This window comes from Homalodisca vitripennis, chromosome 6 (genome assembly GCF_021130785.1).
Source record: "Homalodisca vitripennis isolate AUS2020 chromosome 6, UT_GWSS_2.1, whole genome shotgun sequence".
In the NCBI taxonomy this organism is placed as follows: Eukaryota; Metazoa; Arthropoda; class Insecta; order Hemiptera; family Cicadellidae; genus Homalodisca; species Homalodisca vitripennis.
The window spans coordinates 116,972,406-116,998,449 of NC_060212.1; the positions used below are offsets into that span (position 1 = coordinate 116,972,406).

Sequence of the window (26,044 nt, forward strand, 5' to 3'; positions counted from 1 at the left end):
AAACAGAATTTCTCTCATTTGGTAAAAAAAACTTTAGAATTTATTTCAGTAAATATTTTATCCGACTTTTTCTTTAATCACACAACTTATTGTTTGGTCTAAAACTTTTAATATACATTATAAAACTTTACAGATATGGTGGTTGGGTGATTGTTTTATTTTACTCCACCAGCACCTTTCAATTTCTGACTATAAGATGATGTGTAGTTAGAAAAATCCAAATTTCAACTGATTGAACCTTTTACCATATGATTGCTGTCAGGTTATGGATTGCTGTAAATTTAATGTACCGAAATGTCATTTCAATTAGGATGTGAATCTAAAGTACCAACTAAACTCTAATTGGTGCTAAACCGATCAGGTAGCTGATTGGAATAAGCCTTGTCTCTTAAGTTTAAACTATCAATCTCATATAAAAGTTCTGTAATTTGATTAATTTTCCCTGTGTTAAGTTGTTAGATGAGAAAGATTGTTGAATATTATCATAAGAGGATTCTGAGAATTGCTCATATGGACATTTTATAATAATATTGTAGTAATGATACTAATTAATTTAAAACCCTCCAACTTCTGTCGCAGCTTGGTCAGAAGTGGAAAATAACATTAAATTGAAATATGGTGAATGAATAGATTCTGATAATCCCTCATGATTCATCCAAAAGTTAGTCTTATTTTATTAATAATAGAAATACATATTTGCAATTGTCATGGGTATTGGTTAGGACATTTTTATGCTTTCATGATGTAAATATGCTTTGCTGTCCAACAGAACAATTATCTGCTGATTCTCAATCCCACTCTCAAATGATTAACTAATTGAAATAGACTAGAAAAAAAATTTCATTTAAACGTTAGATTTTTTACTATGATAGTTTTATAACCATATTTTTTATCTAAGGGTTCTTTGAAAAATACTTCAAGATTTAATCCAGAGAGTTTTAAAGAATGGAATCATTCAGTTCATTTTTGAGCTCTCTGAACAACCTTGAAGATTTTGATGTACCTAGTAAAAATTCTTTCTACTCACTAGTGTGTCATACATGTAAGAAGTACAATATTCAAACTATTTTATTGTTCCTTCTTTAAATAAATTAAATTTAAAAACTGAGTTTGGCTGATTTTTTTTAACACCCATGGTTATATAGAGCAAAAATATTTGTAATAAATGATTTTTTTGGTCATTTAGTGGAGATACATTTTCAAACAATGTATGCATGTCATTTGAATTCCACGTCACATATAACGTTACTTTGTATTTTCCAGCTGTCACCCAAGTAGTGTACATTAAAAATGATTCAGACATCTGCTCCCACTTCAAGGTTTGTGTAGCCAACAACTTTGAACGACCACAACAACCTATTGAGATATCAGTGCCAGAGAAAATAGAGAGAAAATTAAAATGTGTGGAGGAAGGTATGCTGTTAGTTTGGTGTAGTTAAAGTATGGTGGTGTAAAAATTATATTTTTTATAGCAGGCAGTGGGTAAAATTTTAAATGAAGCAGCAATGTTAAAAAAATTAAAATGAAGAGGTGATAAGATGTCTAGAGGGTCTAGAGATGAAGGAATATTAATAATTAAGAGTGCATTCAGGTGTTCAACCACATAAGATTTGAGAAAATTACTTCCTAGCAATTTTATTGTACCACATTTTATTTAAATTTTGGATAGAGCGCCAATTCTCCTGTACGAAAAAATACCCTCTCTTGGATTGTTAAAAGGAATTTGTTAAGTAAGAAATCGTTTTAAACTTTTTTGTTTGGTCAATTTAAATATATTTTCGTTACTGTATTACTAATTTTTATCAAGGAAATAATAGAATACCAATAATGAACAGATAAAAACTATTTGCCAAATATGTTATTGATGATATAGATAAGACAATAGATTTTAACACAAGTCACAGGTTAAAAAAGTTTAGTTTAATATGTGTAATATATGAACTCAGCACTGGAGCAGGTATGGAAAGACTCTGGGACTTTAGATTGGGCGGACAGATGCTAGCATCCTCTTGTACATTTCTTAACATGGTTTCCCCACCAGGTCCTCCCCTCCTGTGTCTAGAGTACAGAACACATGCAATTACCAACCAATGCTGTCATCTTATTGCTTCACTACATGAAAACCAGAATTGTTTGAACTGTACAGAGAATAGTGACACATTGCTACTATATTTCTATCATATTTCATATATTGCAAAGGTGAAATACTCTTATTATAAGAGACTAAAGCCATTTATTTATTTAACACAGTACTGTCATATATTTATAAACAAATACCTAACTTCATTTTTCGGTTTACTGAAACATTGCTTTACTTGCTTCATCCCACTGAAAGCAGGCCAAAGTTGTTTGTGATGTATTCATACAATAGAATTTATCTGTTCATAACATTATTTTCACAACTTTTAAAATGTACATGAATCCAAATAACCGGACTCTATAAAATTATAAATGTATTTACAGATTCAGCATGTATTAACAATAAAATAATTAAATATATATGTGTATATGAATGACTCTTATAATTAAAAAATATAAAATTGTTCCTAAAATATTAATGAAAAATGAAATACTTAAGAAATACTTAAGCATGGTATTAAATTGAATGTATTAATTTGGTGAATTATGATGAGTCCTCACTGCACAAAAATATTAGATTCAATGTGTGTGCACATGCATGTGCTTGTCTGTGTGTATAAACTGTATTTAAATACATACAAGATGTCTTATTCAGCAGGATTAAAATAATTATTAACACAGTTCCACACAGATGAATGGACCAAGCGGGCGAGCAAGGACCGAGGGTTAACGGTGTTTGTAGATCCGGCTTATGGGCAACTTTTGCCCCAGGACTATGTTATCCTGCATATCACAGTGTACGCTAATAGTTGGGGTCAGTACAGCGATGTCCTGCTCTTGCAGTTGGGTGATCTTGAGCTGCTGACCTTGAATCTCAAGATAATGGTCCACCAGCCTCCCGTTCTTGCACCTCATTTGCTCAGGTAAAGTAGCTTACATTAAAAAACGGTTGCTGTCTATAAAATCTCATTAAATTACACAACAACCTATCATCATATTCACAGACCAAAGAAAGAAATAGACTGGCCGGCCATTTTATTTTGTTCTCTTAGCATAGGAAACTTATAAATTACACTTAGTACTATAAGAACCTTAGCGCTGCTTCCGGAGTGACAGGATATTCAGGATGGGTAAGGTTAGGGGATAGGGGCCGCCTCCTATTGAGATCCTTGGGGAAGAATTAGGGCACTAACCTCAAAGTCATGTCCTCCTAGAAGAAGGAGAGGCCAGCTCTGAACCAGCCTCTCCAGTCAAAGCAGACAGGATGTGGCATGCCCTTTTTGAGGCTAGCAAGAACCTGTGATACTTAGGGAACAAACCCCACAAACTCCAACAGTCATCTCCTGCAGTATACTATATTTATCGAATTGCCCTTGCACCCCATAATCTCGAATTTGCTATTAGTGATGTGCTGCTCCTGGACATCCATAAAGTTGCTCAGATTTAAGCGGGACATCAGTTTTTGCTGTACCCACAGTGGGTTCAACTGGAAGGTATAAATCAGTCAGAAGTGAGCCCTGCTGGGTAATAGACTGGGCATAGGTGAATGGTAAGTGAAGCCAGGTCAGAACGATTTTACAAATAAGGAGGGGGGAGGAAATACATTAGTCATTCACAACCAAGCATCACATTTCACTGTTTTATTACAGTATACTAATATTATGTAAACTTAACAATGGTAGTTCATTTGAAAAATAATAATAACAAATTTGCTACATTTTCTAAAATTTATGCAAACAAGAATTAACTATGCATAAATGTGCAATTTAGTTTAATGTATTTTTAATTTATTCTGTGCTTTATCAACATTTGAAAAATATATACACTTCTACATGTTCAACAACTACTGTACACATTATGTAAAGACAATTCATTATCTCTGTAAAATTGTTTCTACTTCAACAGGTTTGTTATGGTACCGATATTTCATCTCAACAAACCATTATAAATATCGTTATCATATTAACATTTACAATTTTAATTTTGAATTTAACTGACAAATGTATATAAACAAAATTTACTGCAGAGGAATCAATAAGTTGGTGTGACATAATATGTCATGACATAATGATATAAATTATATCATTTATACAATTGTAAACTACGAGTATGTGATGGATCATTATGAAATTGTTTTATGCATATATATTTTTTCATGTAGAAGGTTTATATGCTGTGCCTATTGATGTAACTTACCACCAGGCGGCACTACAAAAGTTTAAAGTTTTCAAAGCGCCTGCACTTTATAAACTGCAGTTACGAGACAGATACGTATATTAAATAGTCAAACACTATTTGAAGACGCTAAGTTATGATGTATATTTGTCTTTAAAATAAATTTCTGGTTGAACTTAAAGCTTGAGTGTTAGACCACTTTACCACTTTATAACAAAGTACATGTACAATACACTTTTGATAGATTTTCTTGATTGTGACATCAAGGCAAGCTCTATATCGGTGTTGGAAATATAATTCACTTGAACCAGAAGTGCTCATACACAAGCAAAGGTTATGAAAAGCATACAAAGCCGCAGGAAACAGTTAGTATTTAATAAATGTACAATACTGGGTAGGTCGCACAGCAGCATGGCCCAGACAGTTGCTGACTCATGGTGACGTTTTACTCAGGTATTTTCTAAAACCTTTCCCAACAACAAAATTGCTGTAACCATAAACAAAAACTTTCTCACAGAAGGATGATGTATGTTTTGTAGTCAAGAAAAGTTTTGATACTAATTTTTATGACTTATTCTAATAAAAATATTTCGAAAGAAAGAAATTCTTTAATCAAATTGCTACAAAAACTACATAACAGCACCATATTTTTATTAATTAAACATTTACAATAGTTTTTACACTGTAAATGTAAACCTCTTTTACATAAATATTTACTTAAATTACATAAATAGTTAGTGATAAAAAATGCACACCAATTTGATTACAGAAACCATCTTTCTATTGTAACTTGAAAGACTGTTTTAACAGTACCCAATAGAAGAGGCATATTTTCATTTTAACAACTGACTTGTAAAAACCTTTTATTTAGAAAAATATCTGCTTACACAAAGCAAAATAGCCCCATTAAATAAAACAATAACAAACTTGCAATAATAAAACAATATGGACTTCTTCATACCAGGTGTCCCATGAAGAGGTTTAAACGTTTGATTTTATATTACTTGCCCATTTATGCACTGAATATTTCCAAACTCAACACAATTCATTAAAAAGGTTTTAAAAATATTCTGTGAAAATTTCAGCTCTCTAGCAATTGTTGAAACAAAATGGTGGCATTTTGAAAAACTATACTTTAGAAAAGTACAAAAAATGAAAGCTGAAAACCCAATTTCAATTATTAAGAAAATGTATTTAACATGTTTGCTAGCCAATGCCTTCTTACATGAGTTCTTATTTCTTTTTTTTTATAACTTATTAATTTAATATGCAACAATGTAACATTTTTTATGAAATTTATACTCAAAAATATTTACTATAAAACCCTGATATTTGAGATTTAGACTACAGTAGAACCTTTCAAGGAGAACCAAGGAAAAACGAACACAAAACTGCATTTCATAACGCAGTGTTATTTAGAATACGCTTGTACAATTAAAATACAGTAGGTACTTACAGATGTCTTTTGAAAGATATTTAAACAATTATAGTGTTACTTGTAACAAATTAAAATTTACAGATTTGGAGCAGTACAACATTCTGGTCCTCCCCAGTTGCGGTATCTAACAGTAGAAAACAGAAGCACAGTCCCAGTGTACGTGTTGTGGCAAGTATTTATTCCGTCCGCAGATCCACTTCCATTTGGAGTAATGCTTTCTGATAATAACCCCTTTGAGCTGAAGCTAACCCCACACTATGGAAGTTCCGTTTCACCTTTTTTTGAGGTTTGTGGCTGAATTAGCTTTAGACGAAAGTTTTATTTGTCAAAGTCAGAATCGTGGTTACTTAGTATGACTCAAGTACTTAGTATGTCATGCAAAGTAGCTGTACACAAGTAGTTTTACAATTTATATCTTGTAAATTATAAAGTTTGTTCTATTATCTTATGATTAGCGCTGTAACTGGTCTTAATGAATAAGTTCAGATAAGTTAGTAATATATATATATTACCGATATGGACCGATTGTAATGAAATGTTTTGTGTGTCTTCAGGTGGATTCGAAAATGGTTTAGATTTACAACTCGGTCCAATTTAAATTGTTCATTTAATTAATGATTTTTTTACAAATTGTTGTTGATTTTGGGATGAATTACATTGGATCCGGCAGACTGTGCTATGACACGTAATACAAAGTGAATTGATTTAACAGCTGTTAATACTTTCAGCTGAAATTTATCAAAAAGGCAGAAACATTTGTTTATATTAAAATTTTTCAAAATATTAAATTATTGTAAAGTGCTTGCTCAGTAGTGTAATGCAAATTACAAAGACGAAGATATTATCTAATTTTTAATTTAGATTACACCAATGATCAATAAAACATCTAATGCAATGGAAATACTATTTAAATGTACCTTGATCGAAGACTGACATGGAATGTGCACATTGATCATGTTTGCGCCAAAATCTGCTCAGGCATCTTTGTTCTGAGGTCTTTAGCAAAATACTGCCCGAGTCAGGTACTGATTATGGCGTATTATGGCTTGATATACCCCCACCTGGCCTATGGAGTGATCCTTTGGGGAGCTTGTGCTAACACTCAGTTCCAAAGAGTTTTCAGACTCCATAAAAAAGCAATTCGAATCATCGAAAAAATCAAATTCAGAGAGTCGTGCAGGCAAGTTTTCAAGAAATTGCAGCTGTTGACTCTGCCATGTCTCTACATATTGGAAACAACTATGCTTTGTGTGAATAAATGTACCTTAACCAGAGGCCAAGACATACACATGTATGAGACACGTGGCAGAGCAAACTACCGAACTGGTAGACACAGAACGGTGGTTTATGAACGCCTGCCTTCACAAGCGGGTGTTCAATTCCTCAACAGACTGCCCAATCCAATCAAAGATACTCCAACGCCAAAGGCGTTTAAGACTTGCCTAAAACGCTTCTTGGTGTTTCAAGCGTTTTATAATGTAGGTGAGTTTTTGGCTTTCAACTGGGAGGCCGCCCAATTAGAAGAATGACACCGCTGTTCGAAGTGGGTTGCATTGGCGATGAATGAAAGAGGTTTGACTTTAAACATTGTATGTCTGTATGTGTATTATAGTATGAATGACGATATACAATATTATTATTAATTGACGTTTGCCATACGATGTATTATTGTCTCAGCAATAAAACAGATTTGATTTGCTGTTATAAAAACGACCTTATTGTACTAAGCTGTGAATGTTTGCATATAAGGTAATCAAATCTGTTAGATCGAAATTAAATTAAAAGAGCACAAAAGAAGACACTTTATGATTAAAGTTGGATTTTGTTTGTATACATTTTCTTGATTGCGACACAAGGCATACTCTACAATAATACTGGAAATATCTTAGACAGAAAATGAATTTAAACAGACAGAATTTGATTCTTTATAACGAAATTAGTTTATTGAGTCTTATCTATATATATATATATATCAAGTGTCCTGAATAACTTATCAACGCCTAGCAAAAACCACGAAAGATAGAGGCAGGAAATACGGTACATACCTTCATTTTGAGCCCTACGGGCTCACAAAGGAATGACTGCAATTATTTCAGGAGAGTTTAGATTGTGATAGAAAAAGAATACGTGAATATAGTGTCTTATTTTTCAACACAAAAGTACATGTGAAGTCACGGGCAACTGCTAGTTTTCTCATAAATTTGTTGATTTATTGCAGATTTCTGAGAGGTATACCGAACTTGCACCCTGTTCTTCTAAAAAGGTGGCTGTTTTATTCAACCCAAAGGATTGTGGTATAAAAGTCAATGAAAATATCCTGACTGAAATTCAGACTGCAGTTTTGTTGGGCTATGTTTTTTTAACAGATGAAGCCAGGTACAAAAAATACTTGTTTTTTAGTTATACAAACTATTACTAAATCTGTATACAAATTATTACTAAATTAGGATATTAAAAAGAATTTATAAAGAATAAATGGAAATCAGTTGTAGTATAAATAAAAATAAATTGATGATGGATTTATAAACAGAATTCACCCAAGCTCTTAAATAGCTATAGTGAAAAATAAATATCAAAGATGTCTGCTCTGGTCATCTTATTTATCATTTACATTTGTATAATAAAGTACCTTAAAGAATTCTGGTTGTACTAATGGGATAAGAAATTAAGAGGGAGCCTTTAGTTAAAGAATTTCTCAGTATTTGACACAGGAAATGTACTGAGTGGTTCAAACTTCACAAATATGAAATCTGTATTGTTTTCTCTTCCCCCCCACTTTTCCACCTCTAGACCCTCTCACTTCCTTTTCTAATGTAAAAAAGTAACTTTATAATTTTCATCAACAGCATTTCTTGTCCATTCATCAATAATTCTTTTCAGGTTCATAACAAACTCTGAAATCTGTGTGCGAGATGATGGGTTTAAGCTGGATCCTCTGAAAATCGACTTGGAGGCATCTGTAGAAGTTCCCGTACTAACATTACTAAATGTATACAACTATAATCTTTTGTTTAAGGTAGTATACATTTCAGTTTAGTGTTTAATTAAAGTTTATTATTTTATGACATTGAAGTGTGTAACAGGTCAAATTACGACATTTGAATATTCGCGGGGAATTGGCAGACTGTGACGTCAGTAAATCGGCAGACTGTGACGTCAGTGAATTACATGTTGTCGGAATTGAGATTTATTTAATTAATAATGGAGAAATATATTAAAAACTTTATACGGGAACAAATTTAATTAATTAAAATGAATTAAACATAAACAAAATTCGTGTTTTACAAAAGGACTAAATAAAATTACGCAGAAAAGCCAATTGTGGGATAAAATGACTTGCATATTAATGACGTCATAAAGCACATGTTGCTAAAAATTTAAATAAAAAGCTTTGGAAAAATAATAAAAGAAAATAGAAAGACTTAAATTGATTAATTATAGTGAACGTGATAAATTTCGACAATTATAAGAAAAGAATCAAATTATATTTAATCGTGAAGACGCTGATTTGAACGGGGAGAGGGGATGAGTATTGTTTTGAGTCGGTATGCGTAGTTTTATACGGAGAATCCTTCTTCTCTTTCTAGACTTGAAGCAAGGAGGTTGTGCTCATGTGGATCCTCCTGGGACAGTAGTGATAAAATTAATAGGAAACTATTATGGTGTATTGAAGTTTTAATAAGGGATGGGATGTTATGTTAGATTCTCAAGTTATCAAAACAAGGTGAGTGGAATTATATATGTATGGACAGTGTAATATAAAATAAATTGACATCAAGGTCATTTGCTTTGACTTTTATTTGAGTATCCCATCTATAAAGAAGTGTGATAGGAACTTTAATGGAGTGATATTGAGTTTTTTAACCATTATTCAATCTATTTAAAAACCTGACATAGATATAGTCTTGTTGTTGGTGATATTAACAACACCACAGACATTGAATTTTGATAGTTATTTGGTATCAACTTGGAATAATATGAGTTAGCCAACACGAAGTAATTTACATAACCAATGAGAGGGAGCACATTTTGAATACCGATTGGGAGAAAATTGGGTCAACAAACGTGGGTCTGGAACGTGGCAGAGTTTCAAACAAATGAGGGGACCGTAGCAAAAGGACACAGCTAGCTTTGGGCAGATCTTGAGCAAGATGGCGACCAACGCGATCCGCAGCAAAATGGCACAGCAACGTGGGGCTCGCAGCAAAATGGCACACAACAACGTGGAGCCTCAACAACATTGAATACCGATACGCAGCAAGTTAAATAGCATAAAAATCCAAACAAGACATACATCAGACAAACTGTTGTTCAGTTGTTGTTTACAATAATGTTATAGTAATAAATATTCAGTAAAAGATTGCAATGGAGATGCTGCAAGGGGAGAAAAAATCTCATAATGCTAAATGAAGAGCTTTAAGAAAAATTATCACTTTTAGAATCCATCATTTTTGCATTCAAATCCAAGAGATTATAGTGCCAACTTCCCTTCTGATGATAGCCTCTTGGCTCAGCTACTTGTATGTGAAGTAGATATGGGAAAAGAAAAAAACGCATCAGCCATCCAACCTACTACAACAGGACACAGCTAATTGTAATGTAGTTACGGTACCGTTGAACCTCAGATTCACCGGAGTGAATGGAACAACAGTTGTTCCAAAAGCAAAAGCAAAGAAAGCAAGCAAAATAAGCAAAGATAAATCAACATTTTGCATAATAGTGTTAATGAAATCCGTTGGAGTGACTGGTTTCATATCACAGACAGACTGTATTTAAGTAAATTAAATTAAATTAAAGTTAAGTAAATTGCTACACAGAGTGGCCATGTTAATGATACAAATATAACGTACTCAAAATTTGTAAATGTTTCACCCTCCAAGAAAATCCATAAATTAGTCCCAAAACTCTCCTGTACAGCATACAAGCCTGCTGACAGTAAAACTCTTGATAAATTGTGTATCATTTTTCAATAAGTTACATGATTCTACTCAGACTACACCCAATAGTTTTAAGAATAAATTAATCATCTGGTTGCAGAGCAATCCATTTTATACTGTTCAAATATTTTTTATAAATTATTGACGAAATGAGTATTGCATTGTATTGTATGATTGTTACTAAACATTGTATTTGTGTATTTGACTATGTATATTTCATATTGATGATCAATGGCAATAAACAAGTTCATTTGATTTGATGATTTTTTTTTTTTTTTAATAAAAATATTGAAAAACCGGCTCATATTTCATAACACTATACAAGAGAAGCCAACCTAACTAGAATAGTGAACCACATGATGAAACATGATCCAATGATAACACTGGAGAAGTGAGCCAAACCTCCTTTTATAAAAAACTGTACCTGACTGTAACTTTTACTGCACTGAAAAAAATGTTCTGATAGCTCTCTCTGAAATAATAAGACCTTTTGGTTTGCACAGGAAAATTTTCTCTACACCTTAGAATTGCATAAAAACACTCATATTTCCAAAGTTTTCAGTACTATAAGATATTTGTTACCCTCCCAATCCCACCCGCTCTAGTTCTAGAAATCGAGTACTGTGTATTATTAAATTTTGTACATGTTAAGGTTATTGGAAACGAAATTGATATTAATATGTAGCTCCATCATCTCTAATTCATAACAGTAGTTTTGAAGGTTACTTGCATAAATATTTTAAATTTCAATGGACTGGTGATCATGATCATGGTATTAGCTTTAGTAAGAAGTAGGCGTTTAAGGAAATGAATAAAGATTTTGAATGTTTAGTTATGGGACCTTGGTGAACCCCAATCAGTCTTCTGCTTGGAAAGCAAATTGTTCTGAATGTATGTCATTTGTCAAAAGCCTGACATATTTTACTTAGCCTATAATCTAACTACTCAAAATACCAGGTTTATTTTAGTTTCAGTTTTATTTGTACTCTCATATTGACTGGATGACTGCAATGTATTTCCCAGTCACTTTGGATGGTACTAGAGGAGTCTGATTTGAATGGTCTCAACCAAGAACGTAGCCAGAAAAAATTTTTTTGGGAGGGGGGTCAAGACGACTGATATTTTCCTGTAGTGGACAGAAAGTAAGGCAAGTGGCCCGCAACTGCTCACTCCCCATTTTGTTCCTAAAAAGATACTTGACCTGTTTTAATGTTGAAATCGATCTTTCAGCAGTATATGTCAGTAATACTGAATTATTTAAATAATAATAATAAGTAATTGAAAAAAAAATTAAAATTGTGGGTGGTCCGGACCCTTTTGGACTCCCGCGCTGGCTACATCCTTGGTCTCAACACACATGAGTATTAGGAGCCAGCCTTATCGATTAGTCAGTATACAATCTGATAACACCTATCATTCAGAACTCAGGTTAAATGGCAGGTTTCTGTTTTCTGTCCAATCAGTCAACTTTAGGTACTTATAAGACTACACATGGCATCCACATTTATTCTACCATGACTCATTATATAAAATTGTATGTCTATTACTAAATCTCTTTTTTCAGTGCACTGCAAATACTGTGATGTCTACAGAGGAGAAAGTTTGGAGGAAAAAAAGTGTAATAACAGTAAAAAATAAGAGCTACACTCAAATAAAAGCAAATATAATTACAGTAGGTTATTTTTATGTTTCTAAAATAAACTATCTTTGTCCTGAATTAAACAATAGTTCAAATACAGACTCTATTACTCTTGACCCTGGGGAAATGTGTGAGGTAAGCAACAGTTTTCTTTGTTGACTTAATATTTGTGTTATCACTAACTCCTATACCAAATATGTTTCACAGATTTATTCAAGTTATTTAAGGATATTTATTTGTTTACTTAAGGAACAGTAAACTGAGAAATCCCCTTTGTATCACAATCTGGTGTTATTTATGTGGCTTCTGGGGAAAAGGGATAGATAAAGAAAGAAATGGGAAGGGCCAAAATTTCTGTTTTTTCTTTGTGTTGATCTCCTCCAGCGCAGGGAAAGTACAGGTTTTCGTATTTAATGACCAAAAAAAACTTTCATCAACTCAATTTTAGATTGAGCTGAATTATTTTTCTTGAGGTTATGAATGATGTAAGCACTAAAAAAATAAACTACCTACAGAGAGGATTCGTCAATGCTGCAGAGCCCAGCATTGCAGAGAAAACACACGTCTGGCAATGATCTCGGGGCATGAGAGATTCCTATGGTTGAAATGAACTACAGAAATTTGAAATTTTTCTCGTAGAGACATTTCTTATATAAAATTGTATATCATTTAACATTTAATAGTCAATTTTTTAGTCAATAAATTAGTAATAAAATATAGAAGAATAGGCAATATAAACAATTAAACCCAAGTATAATGAAATATTCATTAAAATCAGACATCACAAATGCAAACATTATCCACAAAAACAAAATTTAAAACAAATTAAGAGTCTATAATAAAACAATTAATCTACATATAGTGGGATAGTTCAAATAACAATCATGTGGGATCAGCTTGATGACGTGTCTAACAAATCGTCTTGGTGATATAGCAATGTACAACAATTAAAGGCACAATACTTAATATGGCTAGTTTCTTCAGATCAAAATCGTAATTGTTCAAGTAAAATGGGAGTTTTGGTTAATTTAAACCTGCACTGTATTACTCTTTCAGGTAACTGTAACTTGTGAAGTGACTCAAGATACACTGTACGAGTGCTTTGATGTTGAACCAATAATGTTAGCTGATACTGATATTGAGTCTGGAATTGTTGAATATGGAGTGGTTTCTTTTCAACAAGAAGAACTAAAACAGGTAAATCATTTTAGTATCTCATTAAAGTGTGATCAAACCTAATTTACGTGTGGTAAATTCTTTTTTTTTAATTTTTACACTTGTGTAAACTTGACAGCCAATGCTAGAGATCTAAAATTCTCTCATTAATTTTGGAGCCTCCACAAGAGATCCCAAAGGGTTGTAATACCCTGTAATCTCCCTTTTGGTAATGCTGCAATATCCAAAGGGATAGTAAAAGGATTTCAGACATTTGTCATTGTTACTTGTTAAAATGTATAACACAACATTTAGAGGATTGAAATCTATCCTTTTCATTTGGTAAGAAGACAATTACTACATATACATGAACTTAAATCTGCTAAGTGCGGCAATGACTTACACTAAAAAAAGAAAAAAAAAGTAAGAAAAGAAATTAAACATAACTGAAAGCTGCTTGGAGTCCAGACAGTAGAAAATGAACCCAGATGTCATGAGCACAAGTGCGAGAAGTCAAGAGCACAAACACACATCACACCAGCACAGGCAAAAGTAGGATACTGTGTATAACACTCAAAACGTTGTTTTGTAACGTATAACGATGATAAATGTCCAAAATCCTATTATCTTTTCTAACCTTCCATCTTTAATAACATGATGTAAGCCAAATTTGATGAGATGTCAATTTTGATGAGGACCCCTCGTTGCTGCGCCTATTGATGTAGGTCAAATTTGATGCGAGTGTAAATTTGATGAGAGTCCCAGGTTATAACACCAATTTGCTATGTGTCACTCCCACGTTGGTTACGATAATTTGCTGAAAGTCAGTTCTTTAGAATTATTCACTCACCATGTAGTTGTACGCGCCTTGTCACCAGTGGCACGTTGTTATACCATGTTGTTCATCATAGTATCGGTCGCCATCTTGCCCAATGCTAGCTGTATTTCCTCGTATTACTCAAAAATTATTAGATTTGAATGTCTCTGGTGTTATCACCAGAGACAAGTCTGTGTGTATGTCAGGGTTCCAAAATATATTAAGTAATAATTACAAAATTTAACATCACTCCACACTTTTTGTAAAAGGGATATTTAAAGAAAGTCAAAGCAAGTGACCATGAGATTAGTTTATTAAATGTCACTCTCAACAATATTATAAACTCACTCACCTTACAGTGCTTTGATAATTTTAAAAGTCTAAACAATATCCCATCCTTGATTAAATTTCAATATACTATACAACAGATCATTACTTTCCCAGGAGAACTAACAGAACCTCCTTGCTTCGAGTCTGATGGTAGAAGAACGAATCTCCGTATAATACGACGGATACTGATTCAAAACAACACTCATCACTTCTCTCGTTCAAATCAGCGTCTTCACGAATAAATTTAATTTAATTCTTTCTTATAATTGTCGAAATTTATCACGTTTACTATACTAATTAATCAATTTAAGTACGGTATTTCTATTTTCTTTTTATTAATTTTTCAAAGCTTTTTATTAAAATTTTTAGCAACATGTGCTTTATGACGTCATAAATTTACAAGTCATTCATACCACAATTGGCTCTTCTGCGTAATTCTATTTAATGTTTTTGTAAAACACGAATTTTGGTTATGTTTACTTCATTTTAATTAATCCAATCTTTTCCCGTATAAAGTTCAATAAATGTCTTCGTTATTAAATAAATCTCAATTCCGTGATCAACATGTGATTCACTGATGTCACAGTCTGCCGATTCATTGACGTCACAGTCTGCCAATTCCCCGCGAATATTCAAATGTCGTAATTTGACCTGTTACAAACAAACTTTAAACAAAGAAGTGGATAGTAACTGAGACTGGCCTTAAGATTTTAAGTTATATTCTGTGGTCAAAGTCTATAAGAATTCTTAATAACCTTATGATTGATATGAAACCCTAAATGAAAGCAAGAAACTCAAATACTATCGTAAATTTACTCATGTCACCTAGAATGCTAAATAGCTCTTGAAAACATTTGTTACTCACACCATCTCTACATACTAGAAATTTATGGATTGAATAAATCTGCTTTTCAATGTTCTATTAAGTACAAGTAGCCTAACAAGTCATACTTATGTATTTACATTATAACCTTTAGTACATGGTAAGTGGACTACATAGATTGTTGCCTAGGAGTCTTCTTGAGTTGGTTTGGGTCCAAGGCTTATATGACATATAATAAATGTTATGATAGAATTTGACTTCTTAGCAGTCTTAGCAGTAAATAGCAGTAAATAATTTCATATAAAAATAAATTTATGGCCAATGAAAAACTGGTGATCCCATAAATAATGGTAGACATTACTCATGAGCTACCATTTTTGGTTTTTGAAATATGAATTAATACTTGATATGTATAAAATTTCAAAGTGACAAGTTTGTATATAGGGTAAACTTTTAAAATGGTTATTCCTATGGCAAGCTTGTGACTGGTATCATTATAAACAAGAACAAGCAACTCTTTAGAATAAAACATGTAGGTTAGTAAGAACCTCTCTCCACCCTTAGATTTATCAGAAAAGTACAACTTATTACACATCCTTGAAGATTCCAGGAAGAGATTTCCTCCAATACATTACATAGTATAATTACTAATGCATAATCTTTTGTTTTAATAGAGCATTACTCTTTATATTGGTTATTAAATCGTTAACTTATTTTCCAGGATGTTAAATTGGAGTTGTGGCTGTACCAACCATTAATCTGCATATCTGTCTCGTCTTTGAATTTTGGACTGGTGTACGTAGAAGAAACTAAAGTCATAGTGATCACGCTCATGGCTCCCATAGGTATGTTTCTTCACAAACAAAACTAGATTTGAAGTTAAAAAAACTTATTAAATAAAGTACATTGTTGGTTAATCATATCCCGATCATAGAAAACTCTAGGTTGAGCAAGGATACAATATGCCAGTGCTAATATATTATCATAGTATATAAAAATCATTATTGTTTATGTTTGTGTAAAAAAACAACTATAAAAACCAGAAATCTGTATTAATTTTTATCAAGAAAAGAAGTATTAAAATATGGTCAAGATACAACATTTACTAGATACTGATAATGATAAAAAACAAAATTGAAATATGTTAAAATATATAAAATGTTTTTATTTTAAAGGAAAGGTTTGGTTTGTAACATTGAACTCTTCAGTGGTACAAATCGGTCTATCTCAAAACCAGTTGCATAATCTTTCAACTCTCTTTGAATCTTGAATTTTGTATGACACTATTACTGTACTTCATGTTCATGTAATAAAGGGGGGAAAATCTTATTTTTAACACTTACCCTGCTGCTTTATACTGAGTGATCTTGAGTACTCTTAAGCATTCAACAGGTACTTGTGAATCCAACGCAGTCAACGTGTTAAGACCTTGAAGTCTTGTGGAAACATGTTGAACAGTCTTGTTCCAATATAGGAGGGTTATTTTGGAGACAAGTGTAGTTCTCTGCACTGATGTGGAGGTTATTGTCATGCCCTCCTGTGAAGTAAAAGTAAAGATGTCTTATTTTACCAGGTGAAGTTAGGGATAACACTCCCTCTCCCTCTCTAACACTTAACCTGGGGCGTAAACCAACGGCTTAAAGATGACTTCCGAACCACCAACAATGGCCGAGTAGGCGGGCTGCTTGCAAGGACAGGATCACTCAGCGGTCACCCATCCAAGCAGCTTGTTGTTGTTTGATCTGGTTATATTACAATAACTGTTGTACCCGCTACACTGCACCATTGGAATTTATTGTTGCTGTATCGTTCTCATTTTGAACAACTTTCCTATTGAAGTAGCATAGCATGAATGATAACTTCAATAATATACACCACTATGAGAATGCCAAGGGTCTTAAAGGCTTCACAACAGCTATCCCGAGTTTGAAGGCCAGCCAGCACAAAAGATTAACCTTAATTTGTTTTCAGGCAAAGAATATTTTGAGATCTCCATTAAATCTGAAAGAAACAATGAAGTATTTTCTGTAAATATGAAATCAGGAGTGTTGGTTCCCAAAGTAGGTCTACCATTAGAAGTGTCTTTTACACCAAAGTAAGTAAAGTATACATGCAGTACATCTTTTAAGTAAAGTGTTAAAAGTGTGGGTGCAAGATATAGTAAAATTTCAGAATATATATAAGATTTTTTCTAGAAAAAATAGTAATTTTTCAGACCACTTAATAAGAGTAAGACATATAGTTAATACTCCAGTATCATTATACTTTCAAAATTAATCAGTGTTAATATGTTCTGAAATTCTTTTAAGAAAATATAATGAACTTATATATTTAATTTATATGAGAGAAATTAATAGTGTAGTTTTTGTATAATTCAAGAGTTAATTACAAGATAGTTAAATAGAAAAGGTATGTATTAATATAAAAATTCTTGGGACGATTGGAAGATTTTTAAACTATGTAAAAATGATTACTATTTTTTAATTTATTGACCAAAAATGTAACAGTGATACTGTAAAATGTATGTTAATAGTTACAATATTAGTTTGTAGTCATGTTAAAAAATTGATGTTTCTTTAAATTAGTGAATGTGTGAACAAAATCTGTCACTAAAGAAAGGAAAGAAGACTTATTTTACCAGATGAAGTTAGGGCTAAGAAGCCCTCTCTAACACTTAACCTGGGAACCAAAAAGGTGACTTCCTAACCACCACCAATGGTCGGGCAGGCGGGCTGCTTGCAAGGACAGGATCGCTCAGCGGTCACCCATCCAAGCAGCAGCTACACTCGACGTTGCCTAAAAACTTTTGTTTTAATTTGATTTGGTCGAATTTGATCTTTTACATTCATCTCAACTCATCACTAAATGTATTGATAGTCTGGAATACAGTAAATAAACAACTAATAAGGAAAAACAATTATAAGTAATTACAATGTATGTAAACAGTTGATATTACAACTATGATAATAATTTAATTATACAATGTTACAATCTAGTTGAATATTAAACAATGTTTGAGATATAATTACTGATCTTCACAGAGTGATACATCTTTAGTTAAAATATACATATTCACATTCAAAACTTTAATGCCTAATCACATAGAAACACTAGAATCAACCTGGACCAAAAGAGTTGAAATTATTTTTTATGTTGTACTTTCACAGGTGATGCTCAACTGGTGGTGGAGCAATTCATTAAAGATTTTCAAAACTCATATTTGGACCGCAGCTAGGGCTGTACTCAGCTTTGGCGGTCCCGGAAAAGATATTCGGCCTGGCCACATGTCCCACCACTGAGCCCCCATCACACCACTTCACCCCTCCCCCTCCCCCTCCCTGTTATCACATTGACAATATCTGATTGCAATAATTTTTTAATAATGGTAAGATTCAGTAGTAAGATACAGTTATTAAATTGAGCTACCTCATCCATCAACACGGTCCCTTCAAATAGACGCGTGACGGGGACTGGCCCCAGCCCCCTGAGAGCTTGGGTTCTGGTAAAATTATCTGAAAAAACCAGTCTGAGTACGGGCCTGGCTGCAACATAGATCAAAACCTAACTTTGTTCCCACATGAACATACCAGATCAATCTTAAATACAACCAGTCAATTTGTATATACTAAAATGTTTTATTAAAGTTACTAGTGGATCCGTGCTGCTCCGCAGCATTACTCAATATTGTAATTAGTGTGGGGGGGGGGGTGACGGAGGTGTGCGTTAGTAATTATTTACCTCGTCAAAGGCGAAAATAGCATATGAGGAGTAAGTAACATACTTACTCAAAATATCAGTTCTTATATTTTTAATGCCGCATGAAATCCACATATCAGAAAAAAATTGTAATTAGTTGAAATGTCGTTCAAACCTTGTTCACAAAAAAAGACTATCTAATTTCACAATACTTCCTTCCAAACCACATTGGATATGAGCCGACCTTGAGGTTTAATTTTTACCTTAACATTTTTGAACGATTTTCCACGCGATAGTGTTATACATCTGACCATGACTGAACACTGGTTCAGCTAAGTATATTCCAACTCCGTTGATTGTTTATCTCTGTGCCTTGTTAATTGCATGGAGAGTGCCACTTTGATAGGGAATTGTCTTCGCTTTAATGAAAATGGATCAGTAGTGATAGATGATAATAAATCAAGGTGAGGTAATAATACCCGTTGTCCAACCTCTCTAACAGTAATAATTATTTCCAAGTCCAAACAGTTATCAAACATTTTTTTGACAATTATTCTTGTGTCATTTAATAATCCTTTCATTGAATTAAGGTTTCTCAACTGTACCTTCCTTCAAAGTCAACTCATGGGATGGAAAGCCAGTCATTTCAAGGTTGTTTAAGAATTCAGTAAGAAATTGTAGCAGTTCACTCTCATCCTCAGTTATTAAAGTATTTCACTCATGTAAGTTCTGGATGAACCTAGAAGGAGATCTAAAACCATTTTATTGATCTCTTCGCTGTGCTCATTCTTAGGTGCCAGAATTGCATGGCTTAAAAGGTAGGAAGCGTCAAGAGAGAATGATAAATTTTTACCATGTATTTCACTGACAATATCTGAGTCTGAAATCAAGGACAAAAGGCACCTCACAAAATCATCATCAATGGTAGGGATTGACCATTACCAATTTTGTGCAGGAAGTTAGCTATTATAGATAACATGAATGGTTAAGGACATCTCATTGTAGAATATCTATCCAGAAATTTATGATTGGATATTTCTCAAAGGACTGTCAGATCATTATAGTCACAGATCCCAAGAGGGTAACCAATCTCTGTGGGACTTGGATCATGACAAAGAATCTGAGATTTGTAAAATGTGGTACTTTAGCAAAGGTAATGTTATTATTTACCATCCACATCTGTCCACACAGAGATCGGTTACACTTTTGGGATCTGTAACTAGTAGAGATCGGCTACTTTCTTGAGATCTGTAACTCCATAATGATCTGAAGGTCTTTTGAGACATACATACCCCAGTGCCAACTGTAATATAAATTTCCAAGTTCCATGAGAACTTTGCCCTGTTGATGAGTTCTGATTTGGAATTAACACAGGACCATATGCAAACTGGGTCTAAATCATTTCCCATTTTGCACAACAAATGCTCTTGCATGAAAAGGTCTGTCACACAGAGGTTGGTTACCCTTTTGGGATTCGTAATGACCGAAATGCGTTTTGCGAGTGCGTTGATGTAAACTTATTTTTGAGTTAATACTTTTGACACCTTTGCAATGATTTGTCTATAATGACTTTGATTCGTCTCTTCAGCTAAATAGTTTGTATGTGCAAGCAGCAGATTTCCACTGCAACACATACATACCTTAGGACAGGGATGGTATGGTAAAAAATAACACTACCTCTGAATGATATTTTGAATGAACATTCCAACTGTTTTAACACACATATGTTTAACTATTTACATTAATTTAATAGTATTACTTTTATTTTTCAGGATTTCCATATCTTATGCAGAGATGCTTGTGATAAGATCGTGCATGTCACAATCCTTCTGGGAGATTCCCCTGTATGGAGTCGGCATTTTAAACTATAGAGCACATATTTATTAACACATCTGTACTAGAGATGTTTTGAGTGTTATGAATGCCATCACTAGAACTGTTTTAAGTAATATAAATTAAAAAATGATTAATTAGTATGTATTTTTACCCAACTTATAAGTTTCAGTATTTGTAATTTTTAAAAGTTAAAAAAATTAAATTGTGTGAAATCAAATAACTGTTTTTGTTTCTAAGGGAAGAACAGACATAAAATATAAATGTTCGACTACATATTTTAGGATATATCTCTGATCCACTTGAAAATCTTTAATCAGGCTTGATTAAAATTTCATTGAACCTTTTAACCTGATCCTGAAAACCTGATCAACCCTGATTATTGGTTTATCATTCTTGACTAATTGGTTTTGATCAAGACTGATTAATACGGATCTAAATTAAATATTTGATCTAAAATTTCCTATTAAATGTTAATGAAACATTTGTATTATAACTATTAGATCAATATTTTCAGGGAAGTGTGGAAATATAAAATGAATGTTATTATCAACCATTTGAATAAATGCATACAGTTTCAATAGTAAATTGAAATAATTTGTATTATTATATTAAGGAAAAAATTAATTTTGATAAAATAAAAATATGTTACTAAATTTTTATTACTAAATTATTATTAAAGCAATTGAACTATGAAACATTTCTAGATCAAACTATTTATTAAAAACTTGATCAAATCATTTGAAAATTGGTTGGTAAGAAACCAGGGTCTATTAGTGGTTTATAAGTATTAATATGATTGCACAAAAGATTGTGATTTTCAATGTATTTATAAAATGAGTGAATGAGAAAACTGAAACTTGCTGGAATTTTAAAGTAAGGAGATTTTGGGGGGATAAAGACAACTATTTAGATACTTCACTCGAATTTTTAGTGACTATGGACTTGAATTGCTACTAGCGTAAGTAAAGAGATTGGTGTCTGACTCACAACCAGTTTCCCATTATGCATTAGGTTAAAGAAAGCAGGATCCAGTGGTTCAGTTTTTTATAGGCTGGTATCCTGATAGAGGATACACCACTCATAAACAGAGAATTTAAACTGAAAGGATGTTTAGACTTTGATTCTAAACTCCTTTTCTCAGTTTTTGGAAAGATGAGTTAAGAAGTAACTATTTCTGTAATTAAAACAGTAACTTGTGTCTTTTGGATAACAGTTTTTCAATGAGATGGGAATCACACAAATAAAACCACAATATGCCAAATTAGAGGTTAAAGTTATGGCTGACCAAAATCATTGATTGGAAGATCTGAATGTTAAGCTCAAATGAATATTCCACAGGAAATGCAGAACAGATGTTTTGAGTAACTACAATATTACATTTTATCTTACTTGTTACCTGTGGCTTCATCACAAGCAATTTCTTGCTGAATAAAAGATGGCATAGGCCTTACCATTTGTTCACTTTCATAAATGGGCCTCCATGAGATCAGTTTGTTTGATATTCTTACTGCACTGTAACATTTTAATTAGAGTAAAATAAATTAGAAAATATATTTTACTTAATAGTTACTTAGTCCGATTTAATAAATATAAACAAAAATATACCATCTTTATAATATTTTTAAAATTCTGTACACAGCACTGGTGTTTTAGTATTATTCTGTTACATTTAAGGCAGAAACTTTTTAAAGTTTCCGCTATGAATACTGAAAATTAAAAAAACCTGATCAGATGGTGTTCTACTCTTGGATTAAATCACATAGTGTCATATTTATTATGTCCAATATGAATGTTGAGTTTAGCTCCAGCTTAACTTCTTCTTAGTGTATCGTCTGGTGTCTGGTGTCTGGTGGTGGTGGTCGTTGGTGTATTGTCTTACAGTATTATTATCTTTTATTGGCTCAACACTAGCAAAACCTATCACTTGAGGACGGAATAAATTTCATTTCTGTTTGTCTGTCTGCATGATATCTTGAGAACAAACAGACCTAAAACTTCAAATTTTGCATGAAGCTTCATTTCTATGATAACATCGAGTTCACTGATGGTGCATGTCACTCCCTGGGATTTGGCTGAGCATTATTCAACATTATTACATTGGTCTTATGGGTAACCATGATAGAAATAAGACAATCACAGAATAAATAAATTTGTTAACAAACTGAGTACAATCATATGACATTTTAACATGCGACATAATAACAAACTTAGCCTAACTATCCTTAAGATATCTCAAGATTTCATCTGTAGGCTTAACATTTCGCATTTTAATCGACAAGAATCGGCTGAATCTTTATTTTAACATAGACGAAATTGAGTCCTATTATAGTACATAGTCATCTTTGGGATTTGGCTGAGCATCATTTAGTAGACTGGCAAAATTTCTTTTGTCTGCTGGGGGATGTAAATATTTCTTTACTGTATGATTGTCTGATCCACAAGACATATCAAGAGTGGAATGAGTTATAGACTTGAAATTTTGCATGCAATCTCTGTGAAGCCTGGTATAAGACATGGTGTGCTGTACTTCTTCTACATTGTTTAATAAGAGAACACAATATTTCATGGTAATATACTAGCGAAGAGTTAAAAAACCAAAATTCAGAGTAAAAACAAAAGGAGAGGGTAACTACTAATCCCATCATTGAAACCGTGTGTGTATTCAGTAGACTTATTTGATGTATGTCTTCTTCAGATTGCAGAATTTAGATATTAGTCTTCATAACTATTGCAATATGGACATATTGAAATACTGACAGGAAGTGTTTTTAGAGCGGCTAAACTGAGGGTAATAAAATATTATTGTCTTGCCCGTCATGAGCATAAGCTATTTCAAACTTTTGTGCATATTTATACCAGTTTCATACACCTCATCAGGTGTATGTATAAATTATATGGTGTATTTGTACCATGTTCATTCCTGGGCTATAATATTGCCTAACGTGCTAGTGTTATTACACATAGGAGAATAAAAATGAACAATAATTATAGTATTAAAACATACATTTAATATTATTTTATTTAAAATTGTGAATGCTTACAGCCAATAATAACAGAAACATTAAAATATGAAAAAATAACCATTTATTTAAAATGTGCCTAAAAAAACTATCACAGAGCTTGGTTCAAATACAACAGCACTCTCTTGTTCATGATAAAATTTGTCATACAACAGCATAAGTACAATAATATAATGGCATTTATATATAGCAAGAAGTAGGCACTTACAGGAAATATAGAATGCAGATATAATCCAAGATAGCATGGCATTTAAAATAAATGAATGTAACACGGTAAAAGATTGAAATACATATGAACAGCACTATTTAACAGTTCAACATAAGTATATAATTTTAATTTTACTAAACAACAGTTTCTTTTAAATCATTTCACCTACAAAATGCATGAAAAAGTTTTAATAAACGTGCAGAATTAGTATTATACTGTGAACATAACAAATGACATGGTAAAAATTAGATCATGATTTAACCCTGTTATTAAAATAGATTTATATCGCAAGTTATGACTTGATAAAGAATTAGTTTTACAATTTTGTTCGTTAGGAAATTAATTATATACTTAAAACAATTATATGATCACACTTTTAAGACGTCAGTCTAGTCAAGTAAAAATATAACGTTTCAATGTGGCATAACATATAAAATACCCTTGATCTTATGTAGCAACAGCATGATTTCGACAATTTGAAAATATTCTCATGTGGGAAAATATTCAATAAAGTGTATTGCTAGACACACACAGAGCCAAGCAGTAAATTCCTACATAAAATTTTGCCAAAACGTGTTTGGCAAAAACGCTCATTGCTTTCCAGAAAGCAGTAGTTGTAAGTATTTATTGAAACACTATGTTTAAAACAAATCAGCTGAAACATACAATTCAATAAAATGCCAAACAATACACATGAATTGGTTCTTTATCTTAACTGTGGAATTATAGCCTATATTATTAATTATATATAATATTAATTTGATCAACTATTAATGAGTAAGAAAGTAACAACAAACTATAACAACGTAAGAACAAAGATAATGTTGACACCTTAAATCAGCATTGCAACATTTAAAGTTTCAGACAAGTTGGTTAAGAATAAATACTACATTATCAATCATTTCCCCATCCCTACCCCTTTTACTCATCCAAATACTGCTGTGGCAAGTTAAAGATAGAGTTGAGTTGTGAACATGTTGTTTTCTGGGAGAGGGGGGAGGTGAGAGAGAGAGAGAGAGAAAGGGCAAGCAAGTAGGGTTGGTTAACACGTTCAATTCCGGACACAACATGGTGGTGTTGTTCACATTTCACACCACTATAGATATACCACCTACAAAAATACATTGGGCGATTTGAGTTCGGCAGGTAAATATCCCTCCGCTGCTGTGATGTGCCTTCTCCCAGTATCCCCAACACTGCTCAGCACTCGCCCGCTTGCTCTATCCCCTGACCTGACCACTGCCACTTAGCGGCTAACCTCACACTAAAACGCAAGCTCTCTGGATACGTTTGTGGCTATATTAGTATGTTAAATTAATATTTTAAGCTTGACTGTGACACTTGCACAAGTCTACACACAAAAATACAATATAGATATAGAATAGGTAAGTAGCTGCAGTGTAAATAAACCGTACGAATGAGACATGATCCACACAGCTGATAAACAAAATAAAGAAGATGCTTGTCCCACTCCCCACCATTGCGTGTCACTCTCCCTCTGCTGGAGGAGGGCTACTCCTGCAAGGCTGCTCAGATATTTGCTTCTGTGCAGATTTTTATGAGAGCGGTTTATCTATAGTATTGACCACGCCTCTAGTGGCGTTGAGTATAAGGTTATTTTTAAGCCGCCAAATGTTTTATTGTTTGATAATAAATTGTAATTATTGCTATATTAAATGTTCATTTAGATGTCTTAAGAATACAAAATTGACCTTGGTTTCCGGAAATCAGTCTTCAAAGTATTGATTCTTTTTAATGATTACAACTTGAGTTTCAGCTGATTTGTAGTCAGCTGTTCTGTTCTGATTAGATGACTTGGTTCCCACTATTTTCTCACATGTCCACAACGTTAGTTTTTCCATAAAAGTGATTATGTTCCGTAATTATAACG

At 32.7% G+C, this 26,044-nt stretch overlaps 1 protein-coding gene across 1 annotated transcript in view; it reads left to right on the top strand.

Annotated features, from left to right (window-relative positions):
* Window positions 1-21,136, top strand: part of LOC124365533 — a 50,013-nt gene extending 28,877 nt beyond the window's left edge. The window contains exons 20-29 of the mRNA XM_046821520.1: window positions 1,264-1,413; window positions 2,771-3,002; window positions 5,774-5,978; window positions 7,911-8,068; window positions 8,573-8,708; window positions 12,194-12,403; window positions 13,325-13,465; window positions 16,115-16,238; window positions 17,365-17,488; window positions 20,862-21,136. Of these exons, the coding sequence (XP_046677476.1) occupies window positions 1,264-1,413; window positions 2,771-3,002; window positions 5,774-5,978; window positions 7,911-8,068; window positions 8,573-8,708; window positions 12,194-12,403; window positions 13,325-13,465; window positions 16,115-16,238; window positions 17,365-17,488; window positions 20,862-20,976 (1,595 nt within the window). The 3' untranslated portion in view covers window positions 20,977-21,136. The remainder of the gene's footprint in view (window positions 1-1,263; window positions 1,414-2,770; window positions 3,003-5,773; window positions 5,979-7,910; window positions 8,069-8,572; window positions 8,709-12,193; window positions 12,404-13,324; window positions 13,466-16,114; window positions 16,239-17,364; window positions 17,489-20,861) is intronic.
* The last annotated feature ends 4,908 nt before the right edge of the window (window positions 21,137-26,044 follow it).